This window comes from Bufo bufo, chromosome 1, assembly GCF_905171765.1.
Source record: "Bufo bufo chromosome 1, aBufBuf1.1, whole genome shotgun sequence".
In the NCBI taxonomy this organism is placed as follows: domain Eukaryota; kingdom Metazoa; phylum Chordata; class Amphibia; order Anura; family Bufonidae; genus Bufo; species Bufo bufo.
The window spans coordinates 177,427,425-177,452,562 of record NC_053389.1 but is presented as its reverse complement, the minus strand read 5'-3'; the positions used below and the strand labels follow the sequence as shown (position 1 = coordinate 177,452,562).

Here is a 25,138-nt window from a genome sequence, read left to right as displayed (position 1 = left end):
ATTCCAAGATCCAAGCAATAGTAGAACAACCAGAAGTGATGGAGGACAGCTGGACATCATCTGACAGTAAAAAATATGTGCAGATTTACAAAAACCAGCTATAAAAAAAAAAAAAGGGAACAAGTGTTATGACATATGGGAGCAAATCTCTTACATTTTTACTGCTCCAATGAGCCATATTTCAGGACGGTGCTCTAAGAGGTGTTCTTCTCTGAATGAGTCAACGGTGACCAATTGCAAACACAATTATGTGAGGTCGCATGATAGGCCAATCCACTTTCACCATGTAGTATACTAACATGGGCTGCATCACTAATGAATACTGAGACTCTGAATGACAACAGCTGTTCATGTGCAGATATACTATATCGTTGGAAAATGATTCAAACACCAGACAAGACACCAGACCAGTGGCAATCACTCTGCGAAGGGGTTATCAAGATGGGAGAAGCCCTTCATTTATTTATGAAAGATTATGTATGTGGATTCTGCAGCAGATTTCAACCTTTGCATAAGGACTCATGCACACGACCGTTGTTTTGGTCCGCATCCGAGCCGCAGTTTTTGCAGCTTGGATGCGGACTTGGAAAATCTGCAATGTGTGTGCACAGTCCTAAAACCTCCATCCAAGCTTACCTGGCCCACAACATAGCTCACCTCCTGTATTTACTTGTATTTACAGTCTGTTGGTCCATGCCTGTGTCGATAACCGCTCTTTTAAGATTTGCCTCTTTTTCGCTCCGCAACTATAAAAAGGCAACAGAAATGTATTAGTGGGATCAAAGTCTGCTCACAGTAATTTTTGCTCCATGCTCCATTGAGAAAAAAAAATAAAAAATAAAAATAATCCATGCTGACACCAATCTTCTAACTATATATATAAGTGGGTTCTGACCTGTAATAGAGTACACAGGCCCACCTGAGAGAGACTTAACAGGAGGTCTGGTTGCTGGGAGTCTTTACAATTTGCTCTTACTGGTGGTGTGCAGAGAATTGGGCTGGCTCACATTGATATCCTGGACCAGCAGAGCTATCAGTGAGTCTAGATGCCATTGATGAATGGCTCTTCAGCTCTGCATGCCCCAAATAGGGCATATAATAGGAGGGAGGGTCAATTATATGCTGCTATACTAAACAAGCTTGTTTTAATAAAACGGTCATCCAGGTAGCAAGTGAGACTGAGTGTGACTTTCTATTAGGATGGTAGAGACTGATTAATTTCCAGGACAAGTCCTCGTCAATCAGCTCTGCTGCCCCCAGCCCCTCTCTCAAGATAGATGCATGTTATAAGGTTGCCGCCCATGAGATTAGACCACTACTTACATCTTCCTGTTTCTTCTGCAGCTCTTCTAAAAGATTAACAACCTCCTCTTCTGCAACATCGCAAGGCCTCTGACCCTGAAAGCAGAATGTCCTGTGAGAAGGATGCACGGCACACAACACACAAGACGACAATACAAGACAAGCAAGGTCAAAAGCAGCCATCCGTGCGGAGATATGTGGACAATCTTTACCATCAATTGACGTGCTGATGTAGCAGTAAATAGCCTACAGATTTATAAAAAAAATAAAAATGAAAAAAGTCCCATCTTCCCCCGAAAATTGTAATTATCATACCACAGGATATCGGTTTGTGGATTTCTGGATTTTGCTACGGAGTTTTATAGAATAAGCATCACATGACCATCTCAGGAGGAGGGGAACCCCCAAATACTAGGCACAGGAATAATCATGTCTTACCACATTATTGAGAAAGGTCATGTCACAGAAGTTCTCCACCAGAAGTCGACATGCCTCTTCCACTCCCCAGTGGGCAGCGGCATGCAGGGGTGTCCAGCCATCTTTATCTTTAACATTTGGATCAAAATTGGCCTGAAGCAGAAGCCTAGTTGGAGAGTGTGGACAGAGGGACTTTAATAGCCAGCTCCAGACACGCTGCGTAAAGAATGACCTCCTATTTAACTGGATTACCTCATGACCTCTATGTAGCCTTTGGCTGCTGCCACGTGCAGGGCGCTGGCCCCGGTCTTTGGATGCCTGGTGTCTTCTATTCTCCCTGCATTCAGCCACTGTCGGGCATCCTGCAGCATCACCTCCTCCTCTTCCCTCTTGGCCGCCTCAATGTCGATGCCTGCAATGATCACAATGCATAAGATGGTTGAGTAGAAGTCTAGAAAGGTCCTGTAACCTATTGATAATATACAGTTAGTAATGCTCGGGGTTCTCTTTCACCATCTCTGGAGCCTGCTGTAATGTCAGACTGATACACACATTACAAGCTTATTCGCACCTCCTATTTATCTCCAAACCTGGAATATGCAGCACTTCTCAGATGTTATAGCCTGTACTGATGTACACGCCGTTTTAGTAAATTCCTTTAATCATTCTAGCTATAAATAATTAGACCGTGAACCCGGCAGCATATGTCCCCGGAGACTATAGATTCCAGCACGCATTAACTGGAACAATACTGATTACTTGCCCTTAATATAGCTCATCGTTAAAGGGGTTGTCTCATCATGGACTATGGGGGCATATCGCTAGGATATGTCCCCATTGTCTTATAGGCGCGGATCCCACCACTGGGACACGCACCTATATCGAGAACGGAGCCCCGCAAGGTGGCGGCTGGAGGACTCAGATCTGGCCACCACCAAGCGGGCTCCCCACAGAAGTGAATAGGAGCGTACCGCGCATGCGCTGCCCCTGCTCTCATTCATTTCTATGGGGCTGACTGCTATTTTCACCGGCCCCATAGAAAATGAATTGAGGGCAGCTGTGCATGCGCAGTTTGCCCTCCTTCACTTGCGGGGCTCCGTTCTCGATATAGGTGCGGGTCCCAGCGGTGGGACCCGCACCTATAAGACAATGGGGGCATATCCTAGCGATATGCCCCCACTGTCCATGATGAGACAACCCTTTAATGCATATAGGACAGCTAGAGAGATCATTCCAGACATGATACTAAGTGTATCTGTAGGTCACTCAGGGCTGCAATCGGGGCATTTCTGGCGGTAGTGCAGTAAGGGACCTGGCTGGCTCATTAGTATTGACTTCAGTGCAGTGAATATTAATGAAGCTGGATATAGGTTGGGGGAGGGCCCTCTCCCTGCACATAGACTTATTTTTTACATGTCTTTACTGGGATTTGAATTCCAGACCTTTTGTATGGCAGGCAGAAGAATTACCATTACACTACAGACTTGCACTGTTGGAAGGGCTGAATTTTCTGTGCCTAAAAAGCTAATATTAAGTGGTATATTACTGAAATGAAGGGAAACAATCACTGTAATTAATCAGTGTACTGTACATATGATTACAGGGATACAATATTTTGTGATTTGATACTATGTTACAAAAACAGTAATGGTTTTGGCTTACTTATTTTTTTAGTTTTTACCATAAAAGATAAAAGTTGAAAGTAAAAATGTTAACTTTTGTTTGCCATAACTTTACTATAAAGATTTTACAATTCTTTGTGGGAGCTGAATCCCAGACCTTCAGTACAGTAAGCAGCCACCTTACACACATAGAAAATCTCTGTTGCAAAGCACAAACTTTAATAAATTGTTAAACTGTAGCTTAAGCACAGAAAATATTATCTAGTCATACAAACAGTATAGTGATAAGTCTATTACCTCCTATACAGAATGTCTGGGGTTCAAATCACACCAAGATCTAAGGATATTTATTTTATTTTTTTATAAAAGTTATGGCAGAAAAAGGCATCACTTATCAGTTTACTTTCCACCTTTTTTTCTTATAGTAAAATTACTAAAATAAAAATAACTATTACAATAAATGAGTTTTTTGGAACACTAATAAAGGGATTCTGTCACCAGGATTTCACTTACTGAGCTGTTAACATCACCACATCAGTCTCCATGATTTATATTACAATATACTAGTATTACTGCCCTGTGTCTTGTAATTTGTCTATAAAATCGCTTTTATTAATATGCAAATTACCTGAATAAGGAGCCTAAGGGGCTGTCCATCTGTCCGCTGGAGCCCAGCCGCACCCCTTCTCGCTGAGCCCAGCACCGCCCCACTACTAATTTATTCACTCCTTATCGCCGACCTCCTATGCCCGGTGTGCCGTAATCTCGTGCATGCCCCGTGGAAAGACCATGCGTAATGTGTTCTCTGAGGCCGATGCCAGGACACTGCGCGGGTGCTGACAGGTCTATCCACAGCACATGCGCGAGATTACATGTTGTACACTACGCTTTCCCATCCTGCAGAATCCTGCAAAAAAAATTAAAAATAAGTATACGTTTATATATGTTAACGTATACATTTTTATTAATTTTTTTTACAACGGACCTCTATGGTGATAGATGCCACAGTATGGCATCTGTTAACATAGTCATTTTTTGTTTACGTTAAACGTATTAAAATAACCCAGCCTTTATGTGCCCGATCCAGCACTTCCGTTATTTTCATTGTTCTGCTCATCTAACGGAGCAGAACAACAGAAATCAATAACCACAGTGTGAATATGGCCCAAGGGCTGGGTATGCAAGGGAACCATTGCTAGTCTAAATAACAGCAGGTAATTATAGCCAAGTTATAAAGTACAGTCCAATATAGCGGATCATCCCTGTACTTTATCACTTGGCTATAACAGCCTACTGGGCATTCAATACACACTGAACTACAGATATCACACACTGCACTACATATAGCTCAGTGCACGATGTAGTTTTCCACCACCGAGGAGTCCTCTTCAGCTCGACTGCCTCCATGTTTGCCGGGGACCTTGGGCACAGCGCAATGCTCCCCTTACTACAGCAACTCTCGGGAATTAGCCCCTCCTCCTTACAGATCCTGCCAGTGGCTGGACACGATATTGCTCCAGCAGCCGGCCCAAACCAACCAATAACAAAGCTCCTTGCTGTATGGAGCTTTGTTATAGGTTATTTCAGGCACAGACAGCATCGCTCCGCTGCCTGTGCCATTCACAGCGATTGCTGCACTGATGGATGGCAGGGAAAAGGCTAAGGCGTGTTGGTATGCCTTAGAATTTTTCAGGGAGTAAAATGCCCTGAACAGGCGTCTGATGATTATACAGGCATTATTGCAACTTCTGTTCGGCATATAGGACACACTGAGCTATAGCCATTGATAAGATCTTGGGAATACCCCTTTAAACCACCAGTGAAGGACAAATATACATAGCTTGATGGGCACTGAGGCACACCTTAATCTTACAAGATGAGGTCCACTGCATAGCCATAGTCTATTTGTTAGCGACGTGAGCGCCATCTCTGTGCTTATATTCCAGTATACCACATTTTTCAGACCATTAGACACACTTTTTCTCCTCAATCTTGTGCGGTCATCTTCTGGTGCGTCTAAGGGCTGTTTCACACGAGCGAGTCCATTGTGGGAATCACGCTCCGAGTGCGAGTGTGATCATCCGCTCTGGACTTGCAGGAGCGCACGGCATTATCATGATTTATAATGCTATGAGTCTCTGCTTGACCTTATTTCTACAGAATCATACTGACAGCTTTATGTCAGTATGATTCTGTGGAAAAAAGGCCATGCAGAGACACATAGCATTATAAATCGTGATAATGCCGTGCGCTCCTGCAATTCCAGAGCGGATGATCACATTCACACACGGAGCGTGATTCCCGCAATGGACTCGCTCGTGTGAAACAGCCCTAACAGTCCAGATGCCGGCATTAGAAGCAGGAGATTCTGACCTCAGTTATTAGTTGACAGGTCCAGTGTGACTGTTCAGTGTGCAAATACACAGCAGAGTAAATGTGTGCAGTGTCTGCCCTGGCAGGACCCTTGTAGCCAAGTGCCCCCCGACAAACTGTGCATAGAACAGATCCATATCAGCAACTCCAGACTGCTACTGCTACTTCTGACTGGGTAAGTATAGGAGGCAAGGCTGCCCCTAATAATGATAGTGCACCATAGCTGGCATAGTCAGGAAAACCTATAGCTAGTGTAGTGAGGAGGCACTGTGATAAAACACTGTGGACTGCAATGTGATAAGGCACTGTGGCTGGCAATGTGATGGGGCATTGCCTTTTATACCATATCAACTGTACATCACCTATAGGATATATACAGTAAAAATAGTACGGTATTTTCTGTTTTCATGCTATTAATTATGTGCGAGTCTTATGGTCCGATGAATATGGTAAAGTGGTTATATCCTTTCTATAGGGTGACTTGTAAATGCTTTTGACTACATCATTTCTGCACAGATGGTTCTGCCCCCTGTCTAACCCCACAAAGGACGCTGGCACAGGCAGCATCGCTGAGCTGCCTGTACCGTTCACAGCGCTGATGGTACAACCTGTACCATCTCCTGGACTCGCCATGTGTGGAGTCCTGCTGCAGAATTTCCTGACAGAGGCCAGTGAGGAAAAAAAACATGACTTCTGGGCACAAAATTATAGATCTGATAAGGCATTGCATAACATGACAACTGCTTCCTGATTTACTAGGATAAAGGACTTGGAGAACAAAGACTAACTAGAATCTTCAGTACAAGGACAAATAAATTACAAGGCAGCTTCAATATTAGTGTTCAGTGAACCAGAGCAGCATCAAAGGTGTAGCACATGTGGACCATCGGTGAAAACAGACTCCAATAAATTCATCACTTAGGGGTTCCTGACAAACTACACATTTTTGTTCAAAGTGCTCTATGGCTGTAATAAAACAATTTGATGCATTGCAGGGTATTAGTTTCTCCATTACTTTCCTACTGAAGTTTAAAGGGGTTTTAAACTTCATCAATATCAGATCGGCTGGTGCCCAACTCCCAGCCCCCCAACAATCAGTTGATTTGACAAACTCAGGGCCCAATACAGAACAGAAGGCTTCACTACATGCTAGCATTGTACATTATTTTTAGCTTTTAAGCCTTCCTTAACCTTTCTGGAATAAATGATTCAAAAGCTGTTTGCAATGTGGAAATGTTTTGCTATGTAGTCAAGGGTCGTGCCGGCAATAAGCCTCATTTTCCAGCATGAAGTCGTTTTCCTGTTGTGGATTAATTGCTGCTGTTTGGAGGAAGATTAGCGAGTGCCAGGACTCTCACCTCTCTTTGTGATTTCAGCCCGGAGCAGGGTCTCCATACAGTCATCTTCAGCAATGTCCAGTGGAACATCCCCATCACTGTTCACAGCAGCAATGTTTGCCGAATGCTTCAGGAGATACCTAGGAAGAGGTGAAGAAAAGTTTATCACGAGTTTAAAAGAAATCCGCAGGTTTAGTGCAGAATGACTTAACACGCTGTTCTGATCTGCTTATTGCTGGCAGTACAAATTAGACAGCGGTCAGCAGGACCCGTTCATCCGACAGCTTTTGCTCTTGACCCCTCCACACACATGTCCTGAATGGGAAAAGGGGAGAATGCTGCTGCTAGCAGCTTACCCATCTTGCGGGGAAAAAAAATGGATCAGGCAGCTGAAATCCAACTGATCGATCCTCACCTTCTCCAACATCTGCTGTCAGGGGACAGTGGCAGGGCCCAGATCTGTCATCAGGCATGGAGAGAGGCTACTGCACGCTGGGTGGTACTGTGGGTGTCTGAAGCATCCATACTACACTTGGAGAGTATTGTGCATGATACTCCCTGGTTGTCATATGGCTGTATGAGACTGTACTGCCCAGCGTATGTACTACTTCATCACTGCTTCACACAAGCATATGGCAGCTAGCAGTATGCCAGTCTGCAGAGCAGACATAGTTACAGACTCTCTTTCCTCAATGATTGAGGGGTTCCTGCACCAGGCAGCATCCAGATCTGGCTGTAAACCAACAGCTACTGGTCTACATGTTGTCATTGGGACCAGATCCCATTAATGGCATCCCGACCAGAGTCTGTTAATTATTGCTGGAAGTGAACACCCTTATGCTGTGGGAATGGTGCAATACGCCAGGTCCCTGCAGCAGAAGAGAGATCAATGACTGTAACCAACAGCCTCCGACCGGGTGCTGAACCAGATGTTAATTATGGTCACAACTGAACACCCGTGGGGTGCAGGAACGCAGCGATCACCAGGTTCCAGCGGCACAGCAGTGTTCAGATCTGACAGCAACTAACATTCTGTGCTCCGGCTGCTGTTATGTCTGACGAGGGCACCTTGACTAGAAACTATTAGGCTGTCTGCACACGAGTGTGGGCGAACACATACAAGATCCGTATAAATTTCTAGTGCTAATGCTACTTTATGGTGTCGCACTGCATGTGGCATGCCAGAGTGCGACACCTAAACGAACAGAAAATGTCAATACTGTGACATGAATGACACGACAACAGTGTAGTCGTACCCTATATGTTACGAAACTTATTGTCACCCTAGCCTTATGTGTGCTTCTGCAACATATCCACACCAAAATCCACAATTTCCAGCAGTTTTTGGTGCAGATTTGATGCAGTTTTGCCACAGATCGCACAACACATATTCCGCAGCGCATGCAGGTGGCCTTAGGGTGCTGGGATTTGGATAGGGCACAAAAACGCATGCAGTTTTTGCGACATCAAGGAAGAAGAAAAAAAGAAAAAAAACTGAATTGAATTACATTAACGGCTATGGACAACTACGGGGGAAAATATATATGGGAAAATAAATATATATATATTTTTTATATTGCATTTTATTCATTTTTGACTAAAAATCATCTTTCAACAGTTTTATTTTTTTTTTTAAATCTTCAGCTATTTCTGAGATACAAGGGTTAACAATCAGTCTGTTTGCAAGCTGTCAGTCTGTTTTCTTTGAATACAGTCATCTGATGGCTCATGTCCAAGTCTGATCTCCTGACCTCAAACACTCATAGCTCTATTCTTATTCTTATCAAACTAAGGCTACTTTCACACTAGCGTTGTTTTAATCCGGCGTTCAATTCAGACACCGGAACTGCCCGCCGGATACGGAAAAACGTGTGAAAAAAGGATTACATTTGAATCCTGATCAGGATTTTGATCACAATGAAAAAATGCATTGGAAAAAACAGATCCGCCATTTATGGACTAACTTTTTTTTCACATTTTTCGGGTTTAACATGCAAAAGCCGGATCCGGTTTGACTGAACACACAGCGCCGGATCCGGCGTTAATGCAAGTCAATGGGAAAAAGACCGGATCCGGCGTTCAGTCAAAGTGTTCAGGATTTTTGGCCGGAGGTAAAAATACAGCATGCTACGTTTTTCTGAAAAGCCTGATCAGTCAAAAAGACTGAACTGAAGACATCCTGAAGGACGGACTCTCCATTCAGAATGCATGGGGATAAAACTGATCAGTTCTTTTCCGGATTTGAGCCCCTAGGACGGAACTCAATGCCAGAAAAGAAAAACGCTAGTGTGAAAGTACCCTAATAAGAATATGGCTTCAATAAGCATTTATAAGGTCAGTGAAGGAGAGTGCTACACCTGAGCCGTCAGATGACTGGATTAAAAAAAATAACAGACTGACAGCTTGCAAACAGACTGATTTTTAACCCTTGTATCTCAAAAATGACTGAACATTTTTTAATAAAGACCAACTGAAAAAATTATTTGTAGTTCAAAATGAGTAAAATATAATCATTAAAAAAAAAAAGATGTTTATGTAACTATTTTGTAATTCATGTAATTCAGTTTTGTTGTGCGATTAGATTTTTTTCCTTTGCTGGAAGGAAATGCAGCATTAACATGAAATCTTGCAAAACCATATGCATTTTTCTGATGCGTAGCGGTTACAGACAGTTATAGCAGAGCCTCTAGGTGTAACGGCAACGCCCCTGTTGCTCCTAGAGGCTCATTTGCATATATTAAAACTTCATTTTTTTCAGCAATGCGCATGTAACAGGTCAGCCAGTTTCAGATGCCATTTAATATAGTAAAATGTGAAAAAAAAATCACAAAGGAATAGGGAAAAAAAAATGAAAAACTAAACACATTACAGAACATGAAAAAAATTTCTTAAAAATATAATTAAGAAAGCCATATTTTATTTTTATTCCTGATGAGATATTTTATTTCAGACATAAGTATTTTTGAATCATTTATTATTGCTTTCACCATTTGTATTTTCCGAAAAATTGTAAAGTAGTACTTCTAGGGTCCTTTATTGTACAGGTTGAGTGTGGAGGATCTGTGTACAAGAGTGCTTATACTTTTTATGAACTAAGGTGCTTTTAAAGTAGGGACTACATTGCCGCAACAAGTGTTTCACATGCAAAGACTGCAATGTAGCAGTGCACTCTCACAAGTGAATCAGATCACACCGTGAATCACCAATTGCCAAGAGTGCAACCCCAAAAATCACACAAAAAAAAAAAGCAGTGTAGATCAGTCTTAAAGCGGTTGTCCGGCCTTATTGTAGTTTATAACTAGGCCCAGGAGCCCATTTTAACTGGTTTAAAAAGGGGGGGGGGGGGAATTCACACTAACCTGCTCTTTGGCCTGTGATCATCTGGATGGGGTGACGTGAGCTGCTGCTGCAGCCAACGACTGGTCTCAGCGGTGATGGGTTCCCGAGTGGCCAGTCATTGGCTGCAGCAGCGCATGGGACCTCATCCAGAAATTACAGACCAGAGACTGGAAGACTGCAGAAGGGAGCCGGAAGTGAATCGTGGAGATCAGAGTATGATTTTTTTCACTAAATGCAAAATGCTATCCCTCAGCAGGATACAGACTGTTTTGACTATACTTTACTGAAAGTTTTATATTTAAAGTGACTTTTCATGCGGCCTATGGGGGCATAATGATGTCAGGTGTAGCAATAAAGCCTGTACAAGGCCATTTTACTCCCTGGAAAAAGTCTAATGCATATCAATACGCCTTAGACTTTTCCCTATGATTCATCAGTGAAGACTGCGCTGTGACTGGCAGGGCAGCGCAGGGATGCTGCCTGTGCCTGAAGTAACCAATAACAAAGCACCTTACAGCAAGGAGCTTTGTTATTGGTTGGTTTGAGCATGCTGCCGACCATTCGTCACGCCGCTCTGAAGCTGCAGCGCGCGATCTAACTATATGTGCACACACCATCTGCAAAGGGCAGCTCTCTGTGGGTGCTGCCCACACTCTACAGCACCCGGAGCACCATGAGCAGGAACTAGAGCAGGGAATGTTCTGAGGTTTACCTGATGCCGTGAACTTGTATAGTACCAGACTATGCCGAGCTGTCTGCAAAGCATCCCGCATTGTTAGCCCCGTCAGTCGATCTAATCCCGTCCTACTGTAAGCTCTTACATCCCGTTTCCTTTCCCTTCCGTTCGCATTTCATATTGTGTGGGCATTGTGGGTACAGCTTGGGTAGCTTTAGCTTGTTGATCTGCACACATGCACCAAGCTCTATTAACTCTGGCTGTTCCGTCAGAAGAAAGAAGGACCCACACGAATGAAACTTTGCATTTCCCCTTTTCATTCTGCAATTTGGTGACAAAGGTATTGCTCTGTCTCAGTCAAAAAAGTTAGCTCCTCTTCTCCTGTGGTGCAAGGCGCTGTGGGGAGGAGGGCACCATGTACTATCTCTACAGTATGTGTATTTATCCATGGTGTATGGGCACAGAGCAGCTGTGGCACTGCAGCCACCAGTGTGTGTATGCTCTGAGAAGAGGAGGGGGCATGCCCCTGGCACTGGTGTTCTGAAGTTGCCCTGTGCATATGTGGAGGGCAGTGGGGTTTGTGAGAGGCAGGAAGGCCGGTGCCCTGCTGTGGCTCTCATGCCTTTCTGCAGTACTGAGGCTGGAAATGAATCGCTGCTTCACTCCCAAGTAACATGTCATAGGATCCACTGGTGTGGACAAGGACGGGTCCCAGTGCTAATGGGACCCTGCCTGTAGCTCCCATAGACCTATGTGCAGCTGTATGCCACCTAAAACCAGAGGGCTGTTGCAGCCTACTGATTCTGCCAGGGGAGCGGTCACTGTTATGACTGACCTGTCTGACTTGTGATAAAGTACAGGGGAGAGCCACTATACTGGACTATACTTTATCACTTTGCTATAACAGCCTGCTGTTATTAAGACAAGTAACGGTTCCCTGCATACCCACCTCTTAGGCCCCGTTCACACCACCACTATTTATTTCTGTTGTTTTGCCCCGTCAGATGAGCAAAACAATGAAAATAATGGAAATGTTGGATCAGGTACATAACTGAGATGAACAGACTCCATTTACTGTCACGGAGTCTATTCAGTTTCTGTTCAGGCTTCTGTCTTTACCAGATAAAGTCCTGCATGTAAGTTTTTTTTGTCTGGTCTTTGACAGAATCTGCGACAGAGCTTCGTACAGAGCCTCCAACGCAGATGTGAACAAGCCCTTAACATTATGTAGGCCTACTATTGGTTATTTCTATTATTTCAAGTTTCATACTCCTTCCTAAGGTTGCACCAGGCATCAAATTATCGATACCCAATCGATACATATGTACTGGTATCCATTCGATACTAGGATATGACATTTACGGATACTAGGCTGCGCTCTCGGCGCGCTTCATGTTCTCCTCAGCAGCACAGGGGAGGAGTCTCTCCCTCCCTCCCCCTGTGCCGCTGCTGCCAATAAGAAGAGAAGGGATGAGGAGGGGACGAGCTGTGGCCACTGCGCCACCAATGATAAGTAAACTTTTAATACAAATATAGAAGGCGGGTGCCGGCTGCAGAATCACATAGCTGGCACCCGGGGTGGGTTAACTGCCACGGATCGCAGTCCCCTGTCATAGAGGCTGGGTGACTGCTATATGATTCTGCAGCCGGCACCCGCATTCTGTATTTGTATTAAAAGGTTACTTATTATTGGTGGTGTGGTGCAGTGAACCCCCCCCCCCTCCCCCCAACATTATAATTGGTGGCAGTGGCCACAGGGTCCCCTCCTCTTCATTCATTGCTGGTGCAGTGGCAGCTTCTGATTGGAGCCCCAGCAGAGTAATCGCAGGACTCCGAACAGTTACCATGGCAGCCAGGACAATACTGAAGCCCTGGCTGCCATGGTAAGCTCCCTGCTGCTGTGTGTACTATGCACAGGGCAGCAGGGAGAGTGTGAGCTCCTATTCACCCTAATAGAGCTCTATCAGGGTGAATAGGACAAGGGATGAAAAGATCCCAGATTCTAGCCCCTAAGGGGGAAATAGTTATTAAATAAAAAGTAAACAACAAGCACCAAAATATTAAGTATAAATCACCCCCTTTCCCAATTTTACATATAAAATAAACAATAAATAAACATATTACATATCGCCACGCCCCAAAAAGTGCAAGCTGTTAAAATAAAAAAATATATATATCCTATGCGGCGAACGGAGTAACAGAAAAAATAAAAAATAAATGCGCGATTCGCCTTTTTTTGGCACCTTGCTCCCCCAAAAAATAGGATAGGACTGTTAGATTATGGGCCGGACGTCCCATAAAATGTGAAATGCACATGGCTTTTTTGTCGTTTTAGTTTTTTCGCATGGTATTGAGTATTGCAATTTTGTATCGTGACAACCCTAACTCCTCCTCGCCTAAAATACTCCTCAAAAATGGTAAGGGGAGTATTTTAAGCCTTCCGGAAAAAACGTAGTGCGACCTCTGACGTCCACTGCTTGGAAGTGACCTATATGAGCCAGAGCAGGACACTAAGGGGACATTTATCAAAACTGGTGCTTCCATACGCCAGTCTTGATCTCCGTGCCCTGAAGTAAGATGCACCTAATTTATGGATGCCTCTTAATAAATTAGGTGCGTCTCTGGAGGTCCAGTGCGTCAGAAACTCAAATCTGCACCAGTTTCTGGTGCAAGCTACATATCCAGTGGGCCATTGCACTAGTGGCTTTATTTAGAGAAGACATTGCCAACAGGATGGCTTAATAGTTGTAATGATGTGCTACAGACAAATCTCACTGACGGGGCAAAATCGGGCCCTGCTACTAGAACCTTCTTCTAGGAGGACATTATTTTGACATGATATTATTAAGCTATACTCACTCTGCAATTTCCATGTAGCCACAAGAGGCCGCGACATGTAAAGGCGTCCATCCTTCGTTGTCCGCTTGATTCACATTGGCCCCGTGGTTTACTAGGAATTCTACCACTTCTAGGTTTTCATCTATGCACGCCTATGGAAGAACAAAATGACACTGTCAAGAAATAACTCAGGGAGAAGGGATTGAAAGGATTCAGTAAGGGTGCTGCCACACGTTCAGGCTTTTTGATGCAGTTTTGGAAGCCAAAATCAGGTGTGGATCACCACAAGATACAACTTCACCTTTTTTTTTCAATCCACTCCTCGTTTTGAATCAAATCTTTTTTTTTATTAACAAAGTATACATAATAGTGTACAATAATCCTATTTTTTTATTTCTTAATACAGAAAAATAAATCTACTTGGTACAATCTTGCGTAATAATATATATATATATATATATATATATATATATATATATATATATATATATATATATATACACACACACATACAATGATTTTTTTTTTGTTTATTTAAATCTGATTTTTTTGTTTATATAAAAATGCTTTTTGGAGGAAAATATATTACCATCCAAAAGGTTATTCCATCATGAACTAAAGATTCGTTTTTTTTAATTATGGCTGTATATGTTTTTTGGTAAATAAATTCCATTAATCCATTCACAATGTCATGCTCTTCCAGAGGTTTTTGTAAGATTATTGGTAAGTTTCTCTGCCTACAAGATATTATCACAGATGCTTGGTTTACTTTTGCAGTTCTCAAAACTGAATTAGACTCAGCAGAGATCACATGCCTCTTCTTCACAGCAAAAATTTTATAACATGAACAGAGGTGAGAAAAATACCTTAATCCTAACTTCTACAAACCTATGAATGCAGAATCAACCTAATATGAAAAGTTATTCTAAAAATCTTCTTCATCTACTTGCATATTCTAAGTTATACCAGCAAGAATTAGTCTTTATGTAGAAAACTATGATTTAAATCAAGCCTTACTGACTAGTGATTTAAATCAGTTTGATTTAAAATCAAATCCACCCTGCTCTTGGACAACCATTTATTCCATAGTTTATCAAACTTTTGCGGACACCCTCTTTTCAGGAATATAGCTTTTTCACAGATCAGCATATTGTTGACTTTGACCATAAATTCCTCCAATGTTGGGGGGGGGCTAGACTGTATCCAACATAGTGCAATCAGTTTTCTGGCCACATACAACAATCTACCCACTGCCATCTTGCTATAATCATCCGTTCCTACTTCAGATACATATCCCAAAATACATATTTTAGGGTCTCTCTACCCTAACTGCCAGATTTTGGTATATGATCTCTAATATACCTGTCCAGTACCTATCGAAGCTTTTACAATTCCATAACATATGAACCATATCCGCTGGTACCAGATTACATCTCGGGCAACAGGCGTCCGTTCTGACCCCAACGTGTTTTAAGAATACTGGTGTTTTATATACTCTGTGGATGATGAAAAGTTGGGATAGTTTCCCCTGCTCAATGAAGTCAACGGAATTGCCTCTAAAATATCTTCCCATTGTGATATCTCCCCCAGGTCTTTCTCCCACTTTTTCATTGGAGTCAACGGATGAGAAATTAGGAATTTATCCAGCAACATTGGATAAAGCATAGATCTCAAGCCTCTCTACACTTCCTGTAAGGATTAGTTTTTGGGCGATATCTATTTTAATGATGGTACTACGTTTTTTCCTCATAGTATATTACGCATGGCGTAGCTGTAGATATTGGTAAAAACTCGTTCGAGGAATCTGGAATTTTTCCTGTATATCGGTAAATGATTTAAACTTATCACCTTCTACTAAATCCCCAATCCTATGAATCTGTTTATTTTCCCATCCCTGAAAGCCTGACCGTGAAATGAACTCTGGAAGAAGGGAGTTGTTCCAGATCGGAGCTAGTTCACTTACTCCCGTAACGCCTCTCAGCTGCCTGACTTTCGCCCATACTCTCCTCATGAGGCCTATCAAAGGGATATTATCCTCCAGAGTACCTCTCCTCGCCCCTTCCAGTATCCACATTAAGTCCTTCTTTCCCAATCTTTGCTGTAGGATCTGAATAGTCCTATCCGCCAGTGAAAAGTCTTTCCAACCCTTTAGATGCTGACATTGTGCTGCTAGGTAATAGATCCAAGGATTTGGTACTGCTAAACCCCCAGCCGTTTTGGAGTATTGTAATGTTTCCAGTTTAATCCTTGGGCTGCCTCCTCTCCATATAAGTTCTCTAAATAGAGTTAATTTTATGAAACCTGTCCAAAGGTAACCATATCGGGGCGTCATCACCATTTTAAGATGGTTCATTCTACCCACAATGGAGAGAAACTATTTACTCCATGCTTTAGTCTTCTTTCTAAATTTCACAAGCAAGGGGGATAGGTTTAACTCTTCAAAATCGTTAGTCCTGGGTGAATTCTGTATTCCTAGATATTTACTATTGTTTACACAGGGGATATTATGAGCGCTAGCTACCTCAGATACCGCTTGGCCATCAATAGGCATTAGTGCTGATTTTTGCCAGTTAATATTAGGGCCCGACAGACTGCCAAACTTGTCTAACAGAGACATAGCTGCCGATAGGGAAGATGTCGTATCTCCCAAAAACAGAAGAGCGTCATAAGCGTATAGAGCAATTTTATTATTTATCAGCCCATATTGGAACCCCTTTATGTCTGGGGACCTACACACCACCGCAGCTAGAGGCTCAATGGAAAATCGCAAAGAGGACGGGGGAGATAGTGGGCAGCCCTGTCTGGTACCCCTAGCCAGTTGGATGTAGGTAGACACACTTCCGTTAGCCCTAATACGTGCTCTCGGGTCAGATTATAAGACTTGCACCCATTTAATGAACCGTTGTCTAAAGCCCATACAACTCAACGTACCAGAGGTATTCCCATTCCAAACTGTCAAAGGCCTTAGCCACGTCAAGAGACAAAACAGCCCCATCTCCACAGTTATCGGTCTGGATTTGTAAGCTAGTATATACTCTGCGAATGTTGATAGCTGTAGATTTTTGGTGCATAAAGCCCGTTTGGTCAGGATGTATTATGCCAAGTATAACCTTCGATAGTCTTTTTGCCAGAACCTTTGCTAACAACTTAACATCCGACATTAGGAGGGATATTGGCCTGTATGAGTCGGGAAGTCTTGGATGCTTCCCTGGTTTTGGTATCACTACTACAAGGGCCTCCCGCATAGAAGCTGGAAGACAGCCCACCTCCAATGAATAGTTAAAGACCTTCAGTAGTTCTGGTAATAAAATGCCCTGAAATCTCATATGTCTCCACAGGGATAGAGGCTCCTCTAGTTGTTCCCTCTCCTCTGCTTGAAAGTGTGGGTAAATTTGCTTCCCTAAGGCTACTTTAACACTTGCGGCAGTGTGATCCGGCGGGCAGTTCCATAGTCGGAACTGCCCGCCGGATATGCCGATTTTGATGCGACTGAAAGCATTTGTGAGACGGATCCGGATGCATTGCAAGAACGGATCAGTCTCTCCGCTTGTCATGCGGACAGAAGGATCCGTCTTGTATTTTTTTTTTTTACATTTTTACCGGTCTGCGCATGCGCAGGCCGGAAGGACGGATCCAGCATTCCGGTATTTTGAATGCCGGATCCAGCATTAATACATTCCTATGGGGAAAAATGCCGAATCCGGCATTCAGGCAAGTCTTCAGTTTATTTCGCCGGAGATAAAACCGTGGCATGCTACGGTTTTATCTTTTGCCTGATCAGTCAAAACGACTGAACTGAAGACATCCTGAACGGATTACTCTCCATTCAGAATGCATTAGGATAAAACTGATCAGTTCTTTTCCGGTATAGAGCCCCTGTGACGGAACTCTATGCCGGAAAAGAAAAACGCTAGTGTGAAAGTACCTTAAGGAATTGTAATATCTCCTCCTCAGAATTGGCAGTCTTGGGAGGCATATAAAGAGAAGTAAAACCCCTGCAACACTCCCAGAATGTCTCCTGTAGTTGTACACGACCTCCCCTGAGAATCCAACAATTCCACAATGCATGAAGAACCCTGCTGAGCCCTGGAAATAACCGATAGTGTGTGCCCTACACTTTCACCTTCTGCAAATGTGCGTAGTTTATAAAAGTTATGTTTTCTGTCTGCGACCTTCAGAAGATGCGCCTCTTTTAATGCCCTACTGGTATCTTGGGTAGGCGTTACCCCAAACGCCCTTTCCGCCTCCCTGTGCACCCTAACATCCTCTGCTTTAGATCTAGATTTATGTGCACTAATGGACTTAATAGCCCCCTCAGATATGCTTTCATAGCATCTCATACCGCATGAGGAGACGACGTGCCTGTATTAAAAGTAAAATATTCTTTAAGGGATAAAGTCATTTGTCAGGTCCCCAGAATTTGCAACCAAACTGCATTGCATTTCCATATTTTCGGCCCTATTCTAGCCTTCCCAATGTCCAGCTCCACTTTCAGTATAAAATGGTCTGAAATCGACCGGGGAAGATAATTAATCGGAAACATCCCAACGTTCACCAGTGCAAAGTGCAGTATGTGGACGAGCTACAAGAGTATTCATGTACTGTCGGGTGCCTCAGTCTCCATACATCCAGTAAACCCACCTCTGTCATGATATTGCACAGTGATGAATCTCGCGGGGATCTTCCAGATCCCTCCACCCTACACCTGTCCAATCCTACGGCTCCTGAGAGCAACAGCCTTAATAGTGTCACTGGGCATGCGCCGAGCCCAGTGACGTAATCAGAGCGCTGTTGCCCTCAGGAGCCGGAGTATCGTACAGGCGCAGGCAGTCAGCGATACTGCGCCAGCGCGGGATTTCGGAGGCCAAGAAAGGAGGACACAAGGATGATGGTGTGGCAAACCTAGCCACTTACAGAATGTCTTTCTTGTCTGTACCTCTTCCCCTCCCCCTTTTCCTTGTACCATAGTAATCTATGTAGTGTATGTAAATGAGGCTGTTGGCAGTTTGAAACCAGGTGCGCATGCCTAGTAAAGTCAGTTGACTCCCAAACTGTGTGTCGTCCAGTCCCTGGGGAAATTGTCTCTTGGTTATTGACCTGCTTCTTCAGCTACAAGGGGATTTAAGTGAAGATATTAAGGGTATACCGTGAAGCTCCGCAACAATTGGTGGCAAGCGGCGGGATACAAGCCTTGCAGCACAGCAAAGCAGCAGTTCGTTGAAACAGCCATTCGGATATACTGGAGTTCGAGAATATGTGCAGTCATTCGAACGAACGGTGAATGGAGACGAATTATGCAACATTGAAACGAACTACGTTAAAGGAATTATTGGAAGCAAGGGGAAGAATAGCCAGCAACAAAACTAAAGCTACTCTTGTGGCCAAACTCATGGAGGGGGACAGAGCGACCACTGCGGCAGCTCCACAGGAGACAGAGCCAACAGAATTTACAAGAGAGCTCAATAGCAGGTTAGCTTTTTACCCAAACACCCCCTCCGTGGAGACACTAGAAAGACTGATAGCAGAAGTACATGAGTACATTGTAGCGAAGCAAAGCGCTATTCAGCGAGTCGGGGAAGGAGCCCCAGCGCCCACCAGCACTACCCAGGGAAAAACTAAGATTCCCTACCAAGCTTTTATAAATTACACAGAAGGAGAAAGTGATATTGACGAATACCTACAGGATTTCGAAAGGTTGTGCCAGCTACACGACATCAGCCCAGCCGACCAAGTACCCCTGCTGGCAGGTAGATTGTCAGGCCGCGCCGCAGAGGCATACCGGACCGTCCCAGACGAAGACATCAGGAATTATCACAAAGTCAAACAAGCCCTCCTAGCACGGTATGCCATTACCGCTGAGGCATACCGACTCAAATTCCGGGACATCAAGAAACAAACAAAAGACTCACACACTGAATGGGCACACCGACTACAGCGAGCCGCCAAGGGGTGGATGGAAGCGGCACGGGTCACCACTATGGAAGAGATGTTCCAGTTAATAGTAATGGAGCAGTTTTTTAATGGACTAACCACAGAACTTCAAAATTGGGTACGAGATCGCAAACCCCGTACCCTACCAGAGGCAGCCAAGCTAGCTGACGAGTTCCAAGACACCAGGCGAGATCAACGCACACCACACTGGACCACGTATGGATCTACCACCCCTCTGCCAGCAGTGACTACCTTAGCTCACCCACGACCAGCCGCGAGTCACAACCCGTACCCTCCTAGGTACAATACCCGACCACCGATCCGCTGCCGCACCTGCAACCAACAGGGGCACATCCAGAGAGACTGCCCAGGTAACCGACCTCGCCAGAACTGGAACCACCAGGGTCCTCCTCCCCCCAATCGGGCTGCAGTACACTGCTGCCAAAGAGAATCTGTGCTCCCAACATCCACAGTCACCTCAATAGAAGAGCCTCTGGGGATCCTACACGAGGTAAACCCCATACAAGCCGCCTCAGACAACCGCCAAGGGCACCGCCAGGTGGTACACATGGAGGGGAAGAATATACAAGGATTACGTGACTCTGGGGCCACGTTAACCCTGGTCCGAAATCATTTGGTGCCTAAGCACACCCTCACCGGAGACTGTGTAGCTGTACGGGTGGCAGGGGGAGCAATTTACAAAGTTCCCACTGCCAAGGTGCATTTGAATTGGGGGGCAGGGCATGGAAACGTGGAGGTGGGAATTATGCAGGATTTGCCCGCTGATGTTATTTTGGGCAACGACTTGGGGGAGCTCACCTCTGCTTTTGTCCCTCAACCAACTATCCAAGAGGCCTACCTGGTTGTTACCCGGCAGCAAGCATGCACCACGGCTCTTTCCGATCACTCTGAGGCTCAGGTAAACAATATGCCACACACCCCTCCTATTCTACCCTGGGATGCCCCCCTGGAATTTGGCAGTGAGGTGGCCTTAGATCCCTCCCTGCAGGTATATAAAAAGATAGGATAAATAAGGACCAAGGAGGGTTGGAGGGAGAGAGATATGCTTGGGACAAAGGTCTCAGATACCGCTATGCCGAGAAGGTAGTAGCAGGGTCCATACCCGTGCCCACTAAGCAGTTAGTGGTACCCCGAAAGTATAGACAAGAGTTGCTACGCATCACGCACGATATACCATTATCAGGGCATTTAGGAATCAGCCGAACGAAACATCGGCTAACGCAGAACTTCTTCTGGCCAGGTATCTCGAAGGATATTAGACAATACTGTCAAACATGCGATACCTGCCAGAGGGTAGAAAAGAGAGGGGATCGCTATAAAGCCAAACTCAGATCCCTGCCCATAATTGAAGAACCCTTCAGTCGAGTAGCTGTAGACATAATAGGACCCCTAGCGAAACCCAGTCCCTCCGGCAAGAAATACATCTTGACCGTAGTGGACTACGCCACTAGATACCCAGAGGCAGTGGCGTTGACCAACGTACATGCAGAGACTATAGCCGATGCCCTTATGCGAATATTCTCCCGTATGGGATTTCCCCAGGAGATTATATCGGATAGGGGCACCCAGTTCACTGCAGAGGTCACCCACCAACTGCCGCAGAGGACTTTGACAATTTACCTCTCCCAGACCTCCTAGAGAAAGAGGGCCAGAAAGAGGACCTGGAAGAGGTTCAGTTAGGCGAACAGCTGAGTCCCCAGGAAAGGGCGCAGGCTCATAGTCTAATAAGGGAAAAAGGAACCACTTTTTCTAATCTCCCCGGGTACACCCCGTTAGCCACCCACAGAGTAGAAACACCAGGGCAGACCCCTCTCCGCCAACCTCCTTACCGCATACCTGAATCCGTAAAGGATAATATGCGCAAGGAAATAGAAGAAATGCTACAACTAGGAGTCATAGAGCACTCTGAAAGCCCTTGGGCTTCCCCAGTAGTTCTGGTGCCGAAGCGGGATGGGACTACCCGCTTCTGCGTAGACTACCGGAGGCTTAATGATAAGACCGTATCCGATGCCTACGCTATGCCCCGGATAGACGAGCTCCTGGACAAAATGGCCAGGGGCCAATACCTCACCACAATAGATCTTTGTAAGGGGTATTGGCAGATTCCCCTAGCCGAAGACGCCATCCCTAAGTCGGCGTTTGTCACCCCGTTTGGCCTGTACCAGTTTAAGGTCATGCCATTCGGGATGAAAAACGCTCCGGCTACTTTTCAGAGGATGGTGGATCGGCTATTGGATGGGTTCCAGGAGTACGCTTGCGCCTATCTAGATGATATAGCGATCTTCAGCCACTCCTGGACTGAACACCTGACCCACATAGGAGCCGTACTAGACCGTATTAGGGAGGCAGGATTAACTCTGAAACCCAGTAAGTGCCATATAGGGATGGCAGAAGTCCAATACCTAGGACACCGGGTAGGGAGCGGCCAACAAAAACCCGAACTGGCTAAGGTAGAGGCTGTAGCCAAATGGCCAACCCCCTCATACCAAAACTCAAGTACTGGCATTCCTAGGTACCGCAGGATACTACCGTAAATTTGTACCCAACTACAGTACCCTGGCCAAACCCCTCACCGATTTGACCCGCAAGAATCTCCCTAAGATAGTAGTCTGGACCCCAGAGTGTGAGCAGGCATTCCAGCAACTAAAAACGGCTCTTGTGAATTCACCTGTACTTGCCGCCCCTGATCCAACTAAACGCTTTCTCGTCCACACAGCCGCTTCTATGTTTGGATTGGGGGCAGTACTGAGCCAAGTCGGAGCAGATGGCGGCGAGCATCCAGTGGCTTACTTAAGCAGAAAACTTTTACCCCGGGAAGTAAGCTACGCCGCCATAGAAAAAGAATGTCTGGCCGTGGTGTGGGCCCTTAAAAAGCTGCAGCCCTATTTGTACGGACAACCCTTTTCCTTACTCACAGATCACAACCCATTGGTGTGGCTGAACAGGGTGTCAGGAGACAATGCCCGGCTGCTGCGCTGGAGTTTGGCGCTGCAGCCTTTTGACTTTACCATCCACTACCGCCCTGGGAAGCAAAATGGCAACGCCGACGGGTTATCCAGACAAACTGAACTTGAAAAGTGATCTGTGAGCGCTCCTCCGGACATCCCCAAGCCGATCCGTTGGGATCAGACTGTGTATGCCGGCTTGGTTCTGGGGGAGCATTGTGGCAAACCTAGCCACTTACAGAATGTCTTTCTTGTCTGTACCTCTTCCCCTCCCCCCTTTTCCTTGTACCATAGTAATCTATGTATTGTATGTAAATGAGGCTGTTGGGGGTTTGAAACCAGGTGCGCATGCCTAGTAAAGTCAGTTGACTCCCAAACTGTGTGTCGTCCAGTCACTGGGGAAATTGTCTCTTGGATATTGACCTGCTTCTTCAGCTACAAGGGGATTTAAGTGAAGATATTAAGGGTATACCGTGAAGCTCCGCAACAGATGGGGTGAATATATTACATGACGTAGTGGAGGGGGCGGTGCCGTTCAGCAAGGATGGGGAAGTAAATTTATTTCTTAGGAGGTGTGCTGGGCTTGGAAGAAAGGTGGGCTGGGCACTGCAGGGGGGTGTTACTGGGCACTAGAGGAGAGTAATAACGCCCCTCTGGGCACCTTGAGGCTTAATTAGCATATCAGAAAAATCGCTTTTTCATCTGAATAAAAGTTGAATAAAAGAAAGAGGACACATGCAGGAATGAAGGTACTTTATTGCACATTGCTATGTTAACAGTTTTATATGGTCAAAATAGGTGACAGATTCCCTTTAATACATTCAAATCTAATGTCCTTATGTACTAATATACTTACTCCCCTGGAAAGTGAGGATAACACCGCATGAGCTCCATAACTTATCCAAGGCTTTTTTAACCAATGTAAAGTATCCTTGGTTAGGTGCATTTCTTGTATACAGCAGATAGCTGGGTGAAAAAGCAGTAGATAATTGAAAATACTATGACGCTTGTGCGTGTCAGCCATACCTCACATTCCAGCTGAGTATCCTAGTCATGCGTGTCAGTCTTGATATAAACCATATAATGTGATGAAGACCCTATACCTATGTTGGAGTGAGTACTCCCCCCTCCCTTTCCCCCCAAAACCCCTCCCCTGTATAACAGATTTATTCCAACAGGAATAATTTTTAAACAGCTCTTCCCTAGGGCTTTCCTTAACTCAAATTCCCACCTTCTGAAACAGCTTATACAACTTTGCAATATTTAACTGCTCTTAAAGAGGACCTTTCACTACTCTACAAACTAAAAACGAACTATATCAGTGGGCAGAGCGGCGCCCAGGGGACCCCTGCACTTACTAGTATGTCTGGGCGCCGCTCCGTTCGCCCGGTGTCTGCGCTCGCTCTGTTGTACTGGAGTGATTTCTTGTATGAGGCGGGTCCCTTGCTGCAGCGCTGGCCAATCGCAGCGCACAGCTCATAGCCTGGCTATGAGCTGTGCGCTGCGATTGGCCAGCGCTGCAGCAAGGGACACGCCTCATACAAGAAATCACTCCAGTACAACAGAGGGAGCGCAGACACCGGGCGAACGGAGCGGCGCCCAGACATACTAGTAAGTGCAGGGGGACCCCTGGGCGCCGCTCTGCCCACTGATATAGTTCGTTTTTAGTTTGTAGAGTAGTGAAAGGTCCTCTTTAAGAGCAAGATATGAATTAGAAACTTCTTGAGTTGCACTTGTAGTGCACTACCCACGCTCCTGTTACAGAGGAACCGACATATTATCTATATTCATAAAGTCCCATCAGTGGAAGCAGCAACAGATGAAAGGTCCCTCTTCACTTTGCATAAAAAAAACAAAAAAAAAAAAAAAACATTGAGACATAGGGCCAGATTTATCATTACTCTGACAGCTCACTCCACTTTCACATATGGCTAAAGTCCGTTTTAGCCAAGTCAGATTTATGATCGGCCCTTTAAGACTGTAATAAATGTGGTTTGACGGTAGCAGTTTGTCAGTAAGCAGCTTTACAAAAGTCGCACGTCTTTACGAAAAAGTCGCATGTTCTGTTAAAAAGTCTCATAAGATAAGTATCGTCCTCACTGGAGTGAAAATGCACATTTTTTGCGACTTTTTAAATAGTCGCAATAGTAAATCTGTCTAGAGATTCATTTACATAAGAAAACACGCCCACTTTCAGAAAACTGGCGAGCATAGTGCAGAGCAGAATAAAGTCGAAAAAGTTTGCGCAGTTTTAGCGATTGCGCAAAAAACTTTTTCACTCCATTATTCTGACTTGAGCTAATGATAAATCTGGCCCTAAGTTCCCAGAGATGATCT

At 44.8% G+C, this 25,138-nt stretch overlaps 1 protein-coding gene across 5 annotated transcripts in view; it reads right to left on the bottom strand.

The window, feature by feature from the left end:
- The window catches only part of PPP1R12C (protein phosphatase 1 regulatory subunit 12C), a 94,880-nt gene that overhangs the window by 43,406 nt on the left and 26,336 nt on the right, over window positions 1-25,138 (bottom strand). For all 5 annotated transcript variants that reach the window (XM_040432532.1, XM_040432518.1, XM_040432547.1 and 2 more), the window contains exons 2-7: window positions 13,926-14,056; window positions 7,073-7,191; window positions 1,972-2,131; window positions 1,741-1,885; window positions 1,324-1,398; window positions 658-746 (exon numbers count right to left, since the gene is read on the bottom strand). In XM_040432532.1, the coding sequence (XP_040288466.1) occupies window positions 658-746; window positions 1,324-1,398; window positions 1,741-1,885; window positions 1,972-2,131; window positions 7,073-7,191; window positions 13,926-14,056 (719 nt within the window). The remainder of the gene's footprint in view (window positions 1-657; window positions 747-1,323; window positions 1,399-1,740; window positions 1,886-1,971; window positions 2,132-7,072; window positions 7,192-13,925; window positions 14,057-25,138) is intronic.